This window comes from Tribolium castaneum, chromosome 3, assembly GCF_031307605.1.
Source record: "Tribolium castaneum strain GA2 chromosome 3, icTriCast1.1, whole genome shotgun sequence".
NCBI classification, from domain to species: domain Eukaryota; kingdom Metazoa; phylum Arthropoda; class Insecta; order Coleoptera; family Tenebrionidae; genus Tribolium; species Tribolium castaneum.
The window spans coordinates 24,382,671-24,397,311 of NC_087396.1; the positions used below are offsets into that span (position 1 = coordinate 24,382,671).

The window sequence follows — 14,641 nt, forward strand, 5'->3', positions numbered from 1 at the left end:
GAATATTCAGTAATTAAATAAATTTCCAAATATCAAACAGTGTTTACCCAAAATGAAGCGTTTGTAGCATATAATTCTAGTCAATTTTCATTCACAATTTATGTAAATTTACAAGTATGTGTAGGTGCCAATTTTATTTAAATAAAATCCCATATCAACAAAAAATGCTCACTGTAATTAATGTCTACACAAAATTGCATCTTTTAAAAACAGACAAAATTATAACCAGATTTTTTGTAAAAGCATATTTCTATACCTACGATTGGTTCTCACATCGAAATAATCTAAAAAAATCCCAAAAAGAAAAAATTTTGTATACAGAGACTGAAACAAAAGTAACGCACAAAATTCACATCTTTATTATTAGTCATCTTCCAAAAAAATTCTCAATCGGCTCGATTTTATTTTTTAAATGCTACATTTTGGTACCATACTGACATTTATGAAGTTATTTGTTTTTGAGTAATGACTTCCTTTTTAATTTTTTAAATAACAAATACATAAATTCAAAAAATAAAGCAAAAAAATGAAAAAAGAAATAAAAAAATAAAAAAAAAGAAATAAGATAAATAAATTAAAATAAAATTTTTAAATAACCTTTTTGTTCTTGGTTCAAGTGCCTATTATAAAATAAGACAAGAACAAAAAGATAAAGCCTTTTTTGCCGTTTTTATAGTTTTGAAACAGCCAATAGTATTTGAAACAGTAAACAAAAATTTCGGTTTTAATCTAATATCGATTAGCATAAAGTTTTTGTAGTTTTGCTTAGTTTAAATGAAAAAGACAATATTACCACGAAATTAATGTTTTGCATAGCCGCCACATTCACCTGATTTAAATCCCATTGAACACGTGTGTTTAGCAGCAAAATTTTATTTTGCAAAGACGAAAACAGCTAATACAGTGCCAGTTTTCTCGTTAATGTCAGTTTTTTTAATTTTTGTAAAATATTTGTTTATTATCAGTAAGAGAATTAATAAAGCCTTTGGCAGATTCTATTAGCTTTTGACATTTTTTGGAAGTATCTCGCAATAAATACTCGTTTCCTACAAAAATTTGATGTGAACATTTTGTATAGAAAAACAGTTTGATTTTCATTCTTAAACTTAATAAAAAAATGGTGGGTAGGTTTTTTTGTAGAACGATTAATCTTGAATCTCAATTCACATTTTCTTTTAATTAAGGGGGCTATATTCGAATTTACAGAAATTTCCTTTTCATCTTCCAACTCTCTTTTTTTGTATTAAAGAGTAAAAAACCCGATGCCATATTAGATTTATCCGCACATAAAGAAAAAAGATTCGCATGAAAAAGATTTTTCGGTGGCATTTTAGAAAGCCCTTCACCGTTCGTTGGTTTGATATTAATTCAGGGCGTGCATTTCTGTTTTATAGGCAACTCGGTCGGTGGTAGCGGATAGAGAGCCTCTCACAGCACGACGACAGCTAAAAGCTTCGCACTAATGCACCCACCTCTTACTTTCCCTCACCCCTCAAACATTTTTCACGATTTTCAACCCTAATCTTAACGTGCTTAAGATACTTTTTCTCTATCTCTATCCTACACAAGAGTCGTTGAATAGGATGCAGTAAATACCGTCGTCGTGAACGACCAAGAAAAGTATACAATTCAACGAAAGGGAGCGCCACTGGGTGGATTCAGTCGATACGGTATCCTCCCACCTATAGGAGGAGGAGGAGCGTTCAAAACGACAAGATTCGAACGAAATGATAGCGACACCTTGAAATGTACAGGGTAAACTACTGCTGAAAACAGCGCTCCCTTTTCCCGAAATGACTAGTGCGTAACGTAGTGAGTGAAATAATTTTTTTAATTTTCCTTACCTGTAATTTAGTGTTGAGTAGATCAATGGCGGGTGTGAGCCGATTGGACATAACAATGTATTCGCAATTAGCTGATCCACTCCCTGATCCTTTACAGACAATTTGCCACAAATTGCAACACGTAATCAAAGTCCTGTAAGAAGTTACATCAACACATTTAATAATTATTTCAAACTGATGTAAATTACTTGGTCGAAATGGACGAAATCGTGGTATCTTGACCCATCGAAAGCAATTTACCCAAAACGGTAAACCCGCCAACATTTTGAAACACAATCAAATCATTATCACTCCCTTTACTCAACGATCTATTAAGTTCGTTGAGGATTCGATCCAATTGACTAGAACTGGTCGGAGACAACCCTTGACTAGCTTGATTTGTAATACTACCGAGAGTATTAATATTCCGATTTAAACTTCGTTTATTAGCACATTCGACATTGGTCGGTTTGTACGAAGTTTCAAATTCTGCACCTTTCATTACCATGCGTTGTCTAATTTTTTTACATCGTTTACGATGGGCTCTACCACGTTCTTTAGCCGCCACATCTTTCGGATCTTCTTTACCGGCCGGTGCGTCAACAATTTGTTTCAAATTGTACTGCTCTAATTCATTGGTTGTTAGAATAGTCTGGCCAGGATTTGCCTGTTTTACGGCCTCCTGGTGCGCGCGGCCACGGAGATGGCTCATTAAGTAAACCTCTGATTTGATCTAAATCAAACAAATTTCATTGTTATACACCTCTGCGAAACACAGTATAGCTGTGAGTCATAATATGTATAAAAAAAAAGAGAAGTACTAGTTTCTCTTTTTTTTTTCATTTTATGCACCTCTGGTATTCACAGCTAAAGTTTGTAGATGTATATCAAAGAGATGTACAACAAGGAAGAAAAAAGAAAGGTTTAGGCCAAGCCGTACCATAGTATAAGTAGATCTTAGTACTAGAATAGATCTAAACAGTTCCTTTTTTCCACCTCTGGTACTGTACTCAACGTACCAAAGTGTTACACGTTGTACAAAACTTCTGGGTGGGATAGGGCGTACTATTCGGCGCCTGATTATCCTCATTATGACACCGATGGATGGACAACTCCAACGCCTTTTGCCTGATCTGTTCCATATTTTCCTCATGTCGTCTCTTCGACTCTTCCTGCTTCTGTTCGATCCTTTTTTGCAACTCTTGAGTCGAAGCCAATTGTTGTGCATGAAGCGCTGATAAGCGTTCCTCACGATCTCTCGCTTTCTCCCTTGCCAACTCCTGTCGTTCCCTCTCCCTTTGTTGTTGTTGCTGTCCGATTCTTTCATCCCTTTGCCTTCTCTCGTCCTTCAAACGATCCAATCTCTCTTTACGTTCCCGTTCTAGTGCTTTACGTCGTTCCTCCACAGCTGCTTCCTTTGCTGCTTTCTCCTCCAATCGTTTACGTCTATCTTCCTTAATGCATTGGATGCGACCACGTTGCTCACGACACGATTGGAGAAAATCGTGTCGTTTGTTTTGCGCTTCGAGTTCGTTAATGAATGCGATTTCTTTCAACTTCTCTTCTTCATCGTGTGCTTTCTTGATGATGTCCTTGATGTAACGGCGGCGATTTTGCGTCGCTTTCTGCATCCGAGATTCCATTCGTTTTCTCTTGTCTTCGATTAATTGCAATTTGGCGGCTTTGACGTCTTCGACACGACACAAAAGTGCGTGAAGTTTTTGTGCCTTCTCCTGTTGTAACTCTTGACGTCGTTGTTCAGCACGTGCTTGCTTCACTTGATACTTGCGTAAAGCTTCAGCAAGGCTTACTTTACGTGCAGGGTTTGATAATTTCTGGTGTAACACTAGAGCACGTCCTGGATGTCTGGCATTCAAGTCTTCCAAAGCGGCTAAAGTATCAATGCGGTCACTCCAAGACATTCCAGCCAACATTGGTTCATAGCGAGCTTCCAAAGACATGGAATAGTCGTCTTCATTGGTTGGTTCAATCGGGACATCGTCACTATCACCTTGCAATTCGCCATCGGTTTCCGTCTCTGTATCAACTTCAATTTCCAGACACTTCAGCTGCTCAATTTCTTTAGTCAGACGATCCTCTTCCTCCGATAATTGTTTCGCTTTCTTCCGGTGTTCTTCTTCAGTGGCTGAATCCTCCTGAAGGTCTTTGAACTTTGTTTCATCGTCCGTTTCCGAATCAATATCGGACACTTTCATGCGTCTTTCTTCCGCTGTTTTCTTGATATGTAAATTCGTCTTGTTTTTCTCAGAAACGGAACTTTTCGACACTGTCATTCGACTCAATGTTGTGTGCGAACGCCGTAACGGAGTCCTCCCTTGATCCTTCAAAGACTTGAAAGTGTTGAGATTTTCTTTGACACTTTTATCGATACATTTGGGTGTTTTATTCACTTCGTTATTTTCAGGCAACAGGGCTAAAGCTGGTAGACTTGCAGTCGCGCTAACTTGATGAAACCTTGTTGCCCAAGTTAGGGCAGTATCGGAACGTCTTGACCGATTATTACTGTTTTTGAATCTTGAACGTGTTTTAACAGTCAACCAACCGTCAGACAATTGATCATTTTTATTATCATTATTAAGAGTTTCCGAAGAACTCGCAATGCTATTACTTGAATTTGTAACAATAGTCCCTTGATTTACGAGAGTTTCTACAGAACTGGCATAGTCATTAAACGACATAGATTTGTTCAAATGTTCTCTAGTTAAGGTGGTTTTGCTTTTGGTTAAAACCGGCGGTTTGGTTGTTTTGTTAAACTTGGACGTATTTGCCACTTTTGGTGCAATTTTCGATCTCTGTTCTAGTTTCACACTCTTCATATCGCCAACGGTTTTGCTACGTGCTAAACCACTTCTAGTTGGATTAGCAGTGCGAGCACTAACCACCGGTTTAGTTAACCGAACCGCTGGTTTAACCACAGGTCTAGTCTCAACTTTGGGTTTAACAGTTGGTACAGCCTTTGCGGAAAAACTTTTGGTTAAAGCAGTTGAATAAGCAGGCCGTGTGGTTGTGGTGACAGGTTTCGTAGTTTTAACCGTTTCGATTTTAGTAGTTTTGTTAAGTTTCTTCTCGATTTCTTCAGTTTGAGATTCTTGGTTGATTTTGGCCGGTTTTTTAACTGGTGGTAACTTGGGAAAGTCTTCAGTATTGGTACTTTTCTCAGCTGTTTGATTCGAGTTTGTGTCTTCTTGTGTTACATCTTCTGTACTTTTCTTGAATTGGGTTTTCGGTTTGTTGTTTGTGTCAATTTTAGGTTTGACGGTTTTAGTTTCCTTTTTAACCAATGGAACATTCGATTTTGCGTCTTTTGGTTTAGGAACAGGTTTTGGTTTAACCTCCGAAACCTTGATTTCTGTTTTTCGTTTAGTCAGTGGAGATTTAACCAATTGTTCGGTCTGACTTTCAACGGCTTTTGTCTCGACTTTCGCTTCTTCCAAATATTCGGGTGACGTTTGAGTGTCCACACTTTTAGGTGATGCAAGTGTTTCTATAACTTTTCCTTCGATTATTGGTTGGTCGATTGTAGGAAGTGGACTTGTGGGAGCCGAAGCCGAATTTTTAATTTTATTCGTTAAAATTCGAGGACTAATTTTTCCAGAAACGTTAGGACTATTACGTCCAGAAGCGAGATTAGGACTCGATTTACCAGATCTGTTATTACTTTTCGATAAATTCGTTTTACAAATGTCCCAAGTGAGAGATGTTGGTCTTTGTAAAGGTGGAGTATTTTCATAATCCCATTTTAGGCGAAACCAATCCGCTAGTGCGTTAAAATCACGCAAGTAATTCTCTAAAACTAATAATACTTCTTGGCATTCGGTAATACTTTCATGTGTTTCCACCGTATTGTAAATTTCAGCGATCTGTAACCAGAAACAGTTTTGGAGTACAATTTTTTCCGTGAAGAAATAGTTTAGCTGGACGAGCCGAAGCCGGCTAATTAATCACATCTATCATACAATATTTTTTTCAATTTCTATTATTAAAATGTTCACTTTATACAGGGTACTTTTAGAATCCTAAAATTATACGTAGTCTTAAAAAATAATTTCGTTAAATTACTAATTTGTTTTGTTATTTTCTAAAGACAGTATTCGTAAAAATGTTAAAGTAATTCAACATTTTTTGTGATAAAAGGATGTTAGATAAGTGCTGATAGCTCGGCTAATAATCTCCGTAGTTCGGCTTGTGATTACTGATTAGTCAGCCTTCACTCGATCATGGTGTTGCTATTGATATTGTTTTAAGCAAATTATTAACGAAAGCGTACGACAAAAGGAAGTGATAGTTTTTCTTTGAGTGTTGTGTTTGTTAAAATGCGCTAAATGTCAAAACATAAAACGTACAGATCTTTGCAAATTCCCAAACAGCAAGGCCCAGTATCTGGCCCTCAGCTCCGACCTCTTGTCCCTTCCAGTGGAGGCAGAGCGCACTCTAGCCCCCGTTCGCCCCCGCACTCCAAGACTGAGTTTTCCGCTTTGTTGCGACTCGGAAGCCCTTGGTGAACACGGGGGCTTCCGTGAGACTTTGCCTACAATCACAATTTTCCAAAAAAATCCTTTGCTTGTTCATTGAACTTACTTCCAAAGCTAGTATCGTTGAAAGCAGAAATGTTAAAGGTGAGGAGATTCCTAGCTTCACGTCCTTGTTCCTGTACTAATAATCGCACTTGTTCCATGATTTGCTTTTTTTGGATGTTTTTACAGATTTTTTACATCACTTCTTGTGATTGATGTTTGAATTTTTGACAGCGGTTTCACAACAATCGCCATGCTCTTTCTTTCAAACAGCTGATCAAGTCTAGATTTCTCCACCAAGACAAATAGGGAACAATTTTCCCACTTTTCGCTTTCAAAAAATATTGGTTCTTCTGATGTTAAGTACTCTGGTTTTGATTTATGGCAATAGGGCAAAAAAAACTAATCAAAAATGGGTAATTTCTAAAAAAAAATTATATAATCTTTGGCCGTGGTGGAAAAATCACCTTCTCTGATCACACAAAAAAATATTCAGAGCTCTAGCACCGCACAATTGTACATATTTAATTAACTACTTCTAATGAGTGGCAATAATAGCAAAAAATTAATTTTAAAGACCAAAATAATTAAAATTGTGTCTGTAGTGTGTAGTTGGTTGCCTACACATTTTAGCTTTTAGCTTAGACCTTTGCGCCCTCTGGTTAACGATTTTGAACCACTCTAAACCGCGCTAAAATTAAGCTTATACAAAAAAAGAAGCAATCTTTCCTGACAGTTTTTCCAAACATTTAATAAAACAAGTAATTTGATTGCACAATTTAAATTTTTCACTTGGAATTTCAGTAAAAAAAAATAAAATGCGCTTTTATTTAAATCAAAATCAAAAATTGTGCTAAATTATGTACGTTTAATAATCATAACTTGAGTAGCCACAAAGTATAAGGAATTTCGCCATATTTACAAATATTTCGTTAGCACGTCATAAACTTTCTTGGAATCTTATTAAATGTTAATTTTCTTCATGTGTTTAGATTTATTCCATTTTTATGTTTGAATAAGTTTGAAACGGATATAGTAACAAGAAAGTACGTGGATAATTACTTTAAATAAGTGTTTTTATATAAAATTTTACTTACACGTGCTATAATTGTCCTATTGTTCAATAGTTATTTAAAAATCAATTAGTCAAGATTTACCTTAAAAATTCGTCTTAATACAATTAGGTAGGTAATTAAAAAGCAGTATGTGTTCAGCATGAATTGCATTTTCTTGTCTTATTTTTTTTCTTGGAATTAAATCTCTAGCTAATGTGAGTAAAAATCATGATTTAGCAAATGTGCACTCTTGGCTTCTGACCTCAAGACAGGTAGGTAGACAGGTTCTAGCTTTACCAGTGATGTCAGAAGAACTCACCGGATAAAAATCAACAGTTCAAGGTCAATCACGATATTTAGTTTACTCACAATAAAATGCCTTTTGCATTTATACCACCAGAATACAAATTTATGAACCGAGACTTATTAGCATTGTGCTCACGTAAATTGGTTGCAATTTTGTTGTTATTCCATTCTTTAGCAAACCGCAATTCTTTGCATTGATTTAAAACTGGTAGCAATTAACTGCAACAAAAGTTACAGCGGGAAAATACGCATTGTAGGTGGAAAATGAAGATGAATCTGTATTTAATTTGGTAGCTTCAAGAGAAAACAATTTAATTAACCTTGGAGGATGGGATTCCCACTCAGTGCAATAACATCCTCGAACACGACGGTTTATTGTTATTGCCACAGTATGACCAAAATCGTAATGAGATTACAACGTGTTAATTTGTAGGTATAAATAAATAAAAATTTGAATCGTAAAAAAGTTTATTATAAAAAGTTGGTACACAAATTAACCCACTCTGTAATAACCTCCCCGTTTCCAGCCGCCCCCATAGTTCAAGTACCCTCCCATCAATCCTCCACCTCGATTTCTCCAACCACTTCCATGCCCAATTCCTCCTCCAGGTCTATTTCTCCACCCACTTTCTGCAGTAGCGAAAATTTCAGCACTTCGGACGCTTTCAGGAGGGACTACCACTGCAACAACTTTCTGCAAAGGTTGCACAGGTGTTGCAGCGCAATACATTAACAAAAATGTAACAATTATTATTTCCTAAAAAAATATGTTTTAAGTTCACGTTAGAAAAAAATAAGTAACGTACCTTCATCATCTTGGTCACTGGCTGTAATAAAATGTAACTTTAAATGAGCCTAGGAGAGGTCGGCTCTTCTATATAAGCCCTACGAAGGTTTTTTTCTTTTTATTAGACTGCTTGGTGATGCAATGATCGAGGATGGACTAGAAACTCGATTTTTACCGCTATTGATAAAGCGCTTTGTTTTGATTCAATTTATGATAAAGCTGAACGATCGCAAACTTTTCTGTTTCCGAAAATTTGTTTCCAATTACAATGAGACCAGTTGAGACCTAAATTTTATGCGGATTTTTCGTCAAAAATCAATTAAATGGGATTCATGGAATGTAGTACCGTTATTAAAACCTTTCCTGAGAATATCATGATTTAAATAGCTATTTTATCTAAGAGTGGAGCTAAAAAATCATTGTCTCAAACATTGTTGAAAATTGTCGATTATTGTTACATTCCTTTTAAAACACTCCGTTTATTTAGATAATATGAGCGTAGTAAAAGTTAAGAAAGTACCGCACAACCTACATAATTAAATACTATATTCGAAAAATTGGGCTAAAACAGGCAGCAAATTAATCATAGGTATTTTTTAACAATTCTGGTTTGTAATGATTATTAGATTAATGCTAAATTAGTAAAGGTACAAAAAATATAACATTATTATTACAAAATAATGACAATAGCGTCAACATATCGTGATTAAATTAGTGCCAATTTTAAAACTATAAACAAACAAACAATTTCCCCAAAAGTCGGTAAAATACAGTTCCCCTAAATTATTTTGTGTATGGAGAATAATTAGTATAATTATTGAGTTTGTCGGTAGGTAACTACAGACAAGGTCATTTATGGCCTTTCCTGTAAGAACATTAAAAATTATATTACCCACATTGTAATTACGATTTATAATTAAATTTGCACATTTTTAAATTGAATTCAATGTTCTATAACAATACATCGTAGGATCATGGAATCATTGTGTACGGAAGCTTAATATTTAAGAAATCACATCATTTTTATAGTTGTCCACTATTTAGACATAAAATTAATACAATTTTCATAGAATTTGTTTCCTTCTTCTATTGGTTTGCTTCCATTTAGCGTTTATTTAGCATGTTAGTTTTTGCGTATATAAGAAGGCCCCAAAAATATTTTTGTAGTATCTACGACAGTTAGTCTCACAACCGCCATGGAATTTAACATAATCAAAGTAAGTTTTCCACTATTACATAATTTTAGATTAACTAATTGTTTAGGTATTTCTCCTAATCCTATCGTTGGTGGTGTTAACATCCACCGCCCCATCGCCTAGATTTGGTGGAGGCGGTTACGGGGGCGGCTTTGGAGGAGGCGGTGGCCGTGGTGGCGGTTTTGGCGGAGGCGGTGGCCGAGGTGGCGGCTTTGGTGGCGGCAGAGGTGGCGGTTTTGGCGGCGGTGGCGGTCGTGGCGGTGGTGGAGGCTTCGGCGGAGGATTTGGCGGAGGAAGTGGAGGCGGAGGCGGTTTTGGAGGTGGATATGGCGGCGGTTATGGACGATAAAATTGTTTCAAGTGTATTTTATTAACAAAAAAAATGTAAATAAAATAAATAAATAAATTAAAATTGAAAGTGGAATTATTGCAAATGTTGGATGTGTAGTTGACCTGGCTTTATCTTAGAACTGTAACGTTTTATTTCAGGTTGGTGGAGGTGGTTTTTTAGGCCATTGGGGAGCTTGTAGTGGGCTAAAAAGCCTCCAAAACCTCCAGATCTGACCACAGGGGAAGTCGCCGAATGGGAAATAAGTAAGGCGGCAAATACCAAAGAAGGCCAAATCTGCATTCAAAAGAGTTGATGAAAAAACAGTTTAACATCCGCTATAGAAAAAAACAATTAATTACCTCATTGGTAACCATATTTTTGCACTTAATCACTTCGTAAAAAGTTGATGATCAACTGAAAGTAATTGCTAATAAACTTCTTCATTTTATACTTTCTATTACGGTCGTAAGGTCAGCGATTTTGCGTGGAAAGCTGGAAAGAAACTCACGACAAGAAAATATACGAAAAAAATTTATTTAAGTGGGTCATTATAAAAAATACATTTTGTACAAAATAATTAGCCTATACACTTGTGGAGGTTTATTTTCCATATCCTCCACCGAAACCTCCCCCAAAACCGAACCCTCCGCCGAATCCGCCACCATAACCGCCGCCGAAACCGCCCCCGTAGCCGCCTCCATATCCGCCTCCGAACCCTTTGCCATAACCACCTCCGTAGCCCCTACCGAATCCGCCCCCGTAGCCGCCCCCATAGCCATGGTAGTGTGGGTACCCATAACCACCGTAACCACCATAACCACCAATTTTCTTAACTGCGATAATGGTTATACCACCGTGTCCGTAACCACCATGGCCCCAATGACCCCAAGGGGTTGGGGCACTTAAAGCCGACACCACCAAAACGAAGAAAATTAAAAGGGGCTGAAAAAATTTAATTAAAATTAATAAAAAAATAACACAACTCACTTTTAAGTCTAGTTGAAGATTCATTTTGCCGGCACACCTGCACGAAGAATAATGGGTTAATTTCTGACATAACTTTTATATCATCTCTTTCGCGGTGTTCAAGGTTACGGACATGGGTTAATCCGAACAATGGTCGGTGCAAGTTCACACTTTCGATGGGTTAGCTACTCTCACACTCGTAGTAAGATGGATGATAACGTTGGGAAATACTCAAATATTGACATTGACTATACAGGTTTCCTAATGGGTTTTTTCTTGAGACCTAAGCTCCCAAAGTTAAATCAACGTTATTTATTGTTAAGGACTTTCTACAAACAAGTTTTGTTCGACGGTTTTTCCAGCAAAATTAAATATTTCACAAATTTTTGACACTTATTATGTCTTAAAGAAAGAATATTTTCAGTGCGACTTTGAGTTTTTAAGATATAATAAAAAATACTGTTAGCAGACTCACCCTGCATATACTATTATACGTACCTTCAGAAATAAAAAAAAATAGTTTTTATCTATTTGGACACAACATTTTATACACTTGTTTCTTTATACACGTTTCCGAATCTTTAAACCTCTCTAGGAGTACTAAGAAAGTCTTTGGTTCGATTTTAATGATTTTTAATGTATTTTCTTGTTATTTGAGTTTATTTCTATTTGCGTTTTTTTCAAATTCGTTATAAAAAATGATCTCTTACATTCTACTAATGATTTACGCTTGAGTATCGTATTCAGTCTTACTTTTGGTAACATTCTTACGTTTGTTTCAATTGTATTTAGTTTGTATTTTATGCTTAATTATTTATATTTTTTGTTAAAATTTTTAAAAAGTTTGTCGACACTGCAATGGTAGGTATAACCACAAAAACAAAACTTTGATTATTATATTTTTTATTATAGTACAAAATAATACATAATTTTAAATTAATAAAGTTTAATATGTGTTTAAATTCTTAAGAACCTAACCCGAATCCGAACGATCCAATTCTGCGATGATTACGGTGATGATATGGTGGTATTACAAAACCGCCTCCACCAATATATCCATGACCCCAAGAGCCATGTCCTCCATGTCCAAACCCACCGTGTCCAAAACCTCCATGTCCTATACCTCCATGTCCAAAACCTCCACCATGTCCACCACCAAATCCTCCGCCATGTCCACCACCAAATCCTCCGCCATGTCCTCCTCCACCACCCCCTCGGGGATTACAAAGCGACACAGTTGCAAAGATTAACAAAAGGCAAATCTAAACTTACAAACTGAAAATAAATCCTGAAAATAAAAACACTACTACCTACCTTAAGAACGTCCATTTTTCGATTCACTTGCAAAACTGCGTTTTGCCAAGTTTATAAACAGCAAAGTTGTGCAAACTTTGGAGAGACATATTTGCCAAGGTCATTTACCCGAAATCATAATTACTTAACCAATGAGTATTTCAGTATTGCACTCTTATTGGCCAGTAGTTCGCAGAAGTGGCCAATAAACAGGTGTTTTTCTATTTTTAACTTTGAGTAGAACTAATCATTTTTGTAAATACGAAAATGCGACTCAGTTTTATTAAAATAAAATGGTCATAATTAAGAACAAGGACCAGGAAAGTTTCAATAAAATTTCGCCAAGTGTTAATACATTTTTATTATAGATTTAAATAAGTACAGAACTACTTAGTTTTTCACCACCAGTGTCTTCTGACCGGTACTATGATTATTGCACCTCCTGGCCTCCAACCACCGTATCCCCAACCGCCCCATGGTCGGTGTCCCCATCCTCCATGACCCCAACCTCCGCCCCAGCCTCCACCCCATCCTCTGTGTGGTTCAGGTGCTGGGACACATAGTGAAAAACCAGCAAATATTGATAAAATTACAAACACCTAAAACACTTAGCTCTATCACAGAATAACGCATTTAAAATAAACCTTAAGTAAAACTTGGTTGAAACTCATTGTAGAAAACTTTCTTGGCACTGGATTAAAATGGGACAAAAACAGGGATGTAGTCGTATTTATAATATTTTTATTGATATTACAATTGGCACGTTAACGAAATTCAAGGTCGCTTATTAAAATTTGGACATCCCAGGTGAGTCTGTTCAATTAGTACCAACGAAATTATTCCTTCATTGGGTAATATTGCAAAATATGTTCAATTTTGTATTTACTTTGTGTAATTAAAAATGTGTAACCCATTTAACAGCTGTTCTCGTAAATATTTTCATATTTTTCCAAAGCACCGAAGATTTGTTTATAACAATAATACAACATAAAGTAAGTATGGTAAAAGTTGAACCACCTTGTAAATCAAAACATTGGCATGTGTCTTAGCTATTTCCTAAATAAATTACGTCTCGTTATCGCAAATTTGTGGCTGAATTATCATAGTGGGTCACAAATCAAAAACTAGAATTTTAGAAGAGAAGATAAACCGAGTTATTGATCACAAAATTAGTGCATCTGGCGATCAAATTGACCCTTAATCGCACTACATATTGCAAATTTTGACATCCGACCTATTACAATAACAACGATATGTTATAATTCCGTCGTTACAGCTCCATGTAAAAATTGTTTATTAAAAGCGAGTCACTTTGATGGGTACGCTCACCTATAAGTAGTTATACACATTGGAAAAGTTTGAATTTGTTAAAAACCGCCTCGAAAACCGTAAGTTAGCATTAATTATTTTCCGTATCATTACATAACTATTGTAGATGTTGTTTACACTTTTTTTATTGATTGCGACTTCAATCGCAACCCTTCACGCTTACCCATTTGCTTCGTATTCAAACCCATCTTATTACCCATACAACCAGGGTAACAGAGTGGTTTTCTCTGGAAAAGATGCCAACTGGAGATACACTGGGAACTACCCCATTAGCCATGGGGTGGGTTATAGTGACCGAAATAGGGGTGGTTCTGGTTATGGTGGATATCCTGGAGGTTACGAATCGATGATTCGAAATGGTGGGCCTTATTTTGGAGGAAATGGTTATGGGGGTGGTTACAGGCCAGGTTGGGCAAACGGGAGTTACAATGGGGGTGGTTACAGGCCTGGGTTGGGTTATGGGGGTTATTATGGTGGTGGATATAGGCCTGGGATGGGGTACGGAGGTTATGGGGGTGGTTATGGTGGTCGGTATGGGGGTTATGGGAGTGGATATGGTAATGGTTATGGTGGTGGATATGGTAATGGTTACGGGGGTGGTGGTGGTGGTTATGGGGGTTACGGTGGCTATGGTGGTGGGTACGGTAATGGAGGATATGGTGGCAGGTTTTATTAAAAATACCAAAAGCGTTAGTATTTTTTTGTACAATACATTTTTTGCAAAGTTTTTTGTGTAATTTATTTTTTCGAAAGTTTACAACAATATTTATTGCTACTTAGGTATAAATAAATAGTACACAAATATTAAAAAATTGGCCGTAAGTTTACATGACATTTGAATAAGATGAATAAGAATATCAAAAATAAAAAAAACAATTTCAAAAGATAAAAAACGACAAAACTACCGTGTAATGAGTATTTCTGTTGTACCTATAGTTAGAAAGGTAGTAATTTTTTTAAATTTATTTTAAATTTTATTTGATAAGTTATTTAAACAATTTTTTACAAATTAAGACATCT

General features: G+C 36.2%; 4 protein-coding genes and 2 long non-coding RNA genes across 7 annotated transcripts in view; 2 read left to right on the top strand and 4 right to left on the bottom strand.

The window, feature by feature from the left end:
* Positions 1–6,783, bottom strand: part of ssp3 (short spindle 3) — a 45,438-nt gene extending 38,655 nt beyond the window's left edge. Inside the window, exons 1-5 of one of the 2 annotated variants that reach the window (XM_064355694.1) lie at positions 6,423–6,783; positions 6,188–6,372; positions 2,843–5,704; positions 2,033–2,556; positions 1,845–1,977 (exon numbers count right to left, since the gene is read on the bottom strand). In XM_064355694.1, coding sequence (XP_064211764.1) covers positions 1,845–1,977; positions 2,033–2,556; positions 2,843–5,704; positions 6,188–6,372; positions 6,423–6,519 — 3,801 coding nt within the window. In that variant the 5' untranslated portion in view covers positions 6,520–6,783. The remainder of the gene's footprint in view (positions 1–1,844; positions 1,978–2,032; positions 2,557–2,842; positions 5,705–6,187; positions 6,373–6,422) is intronic. The other variant, XM_008196960.3, reaches the window with a different exon arrangement.
* Positions 6,784–8,169: 1,386 nt separating this feature from the next.
* Positions 8,170–8,808, bottom strand: LOC135265706 (uncharacterized). Its single transcript, XR_010333504.1, has 2 exons — positions 8,526–8,808; positions 8,170–8,476 (listed from the first exon to the last, which is right to left on the bottom strand). It is a non-coding gene; the product is annotated as an uncharacterized LOC135265706 (long non-coding RNA).
* Positions 8,809–9,584: 776 nt separating this feature from the next.
* LOC661301 (uncharacterized) lies at positions 9,585–10,120 on the top strand. The gene is made up of 2 exons (XM_970789.4): positions 9,585–9,723; positions 9,770–10,120. The coding sequence occupies exons 1-2, from the start codon at positions 9,703–9,705 to the stop codon at positions 10,049–10,051; spliced, it is 303 nt and encodes a 100-aa protein (XP_975882.1). The 5' UTR covers positions 9,585–9,702; the 3' UTR covers positions 10,052–10,120.
* Positions 10,121–10,551: 431 nt separating this feature from the next.
* Positions 10,552–11,187, bottom strand: LOC103313511 (ctenidin-1). Its single transcript, XM_008196961.3, has 2 exons — positions 11,021–11,187; positions 10,552–10,975 (listed from the first exon to the last, which is right to left on the bottom strand). Exons 1-2 carry the CDS (start codon positions 11,042–11,044, stop codon positions 10,634–10,636), a joined length of 366 nt encoding a protein of 121 aa, XP_008195183.1. The 5' UTR covers positions 11,045–11,187; the 3' UTR covers positions 10,552–10,633.
* A 698-nt stretch (positions 11,188–11,885) lies between these two features.
* On the bottom strand, positions 11,886–13,348 carry LOC103313513 (uncharacterized). Its single transcript, XR_010333503.1, has 3 exons — positions 12,937–13,348; positions 12,314–12,891; positions 11,886–12,261 (listed from the first exon to the last, which is right to left on the bottom strand). It is a non-coding gene; the product is annotated as an uncharacterized LOC103313513 (long non-coding RNA).
* A 173-nt stretch (positions 13,349–13,521) lies between these two features.
* On the top strand, positions 13,522–14,348 carry LOC103313514 (keratin-associated protein 21-1). The gene is made up of 2 exons (XM_008196964.3): positions 13,522–13,680; positions 13,728–14,348. Exon 2 carries the CDS (start codon positions 13,728–13,730, stop codon positions 14,295–14,297), a length of 570 nt encoding a protein of 189 aa, XP_008195186.1. The 5' UTR covers positions 13,522–13,680; the 3' UTR covers positions 14,298–14,348.
* The last annotated feature ends 293 nt before the right edge of the window (positions 14,349–14,641 follow it).

Bases quoted from the DNA above. Each gene is read 5' to 3' on its own strand.
- LOC661301 (XM_970789.4), top strand. From the start codon at position 9,703: ATGGAATTTAACATAATCAAA. The intron at 9,724-9,769 runs GTAAGTTTTCCA...CTAATTGTTTAG, and splicing joins TGGAATTTAACATAATCAAA to GTATTTCTCCTAATCCTATC.
- LOC103313511 (XM_008196961.3), bottom strand. From the start codon at position 11,044: ATGAATCTTCAACTAGACTTAAAA. The intron at 10,976-11,020 runs GTGAGTTGTGTT...AAATTTTTTCAG, and splicing joins ATCTTCAACTAGACTTAAAA to CCCCTTTTAATTTTCTTCGT.
- LOC103313514 (XM_008196964.3), top strand. From the start codon at position 13,728: ATGTTGTTTACACTTTTTTTATTGATTGCGACTTCAATCGCAACCCTT.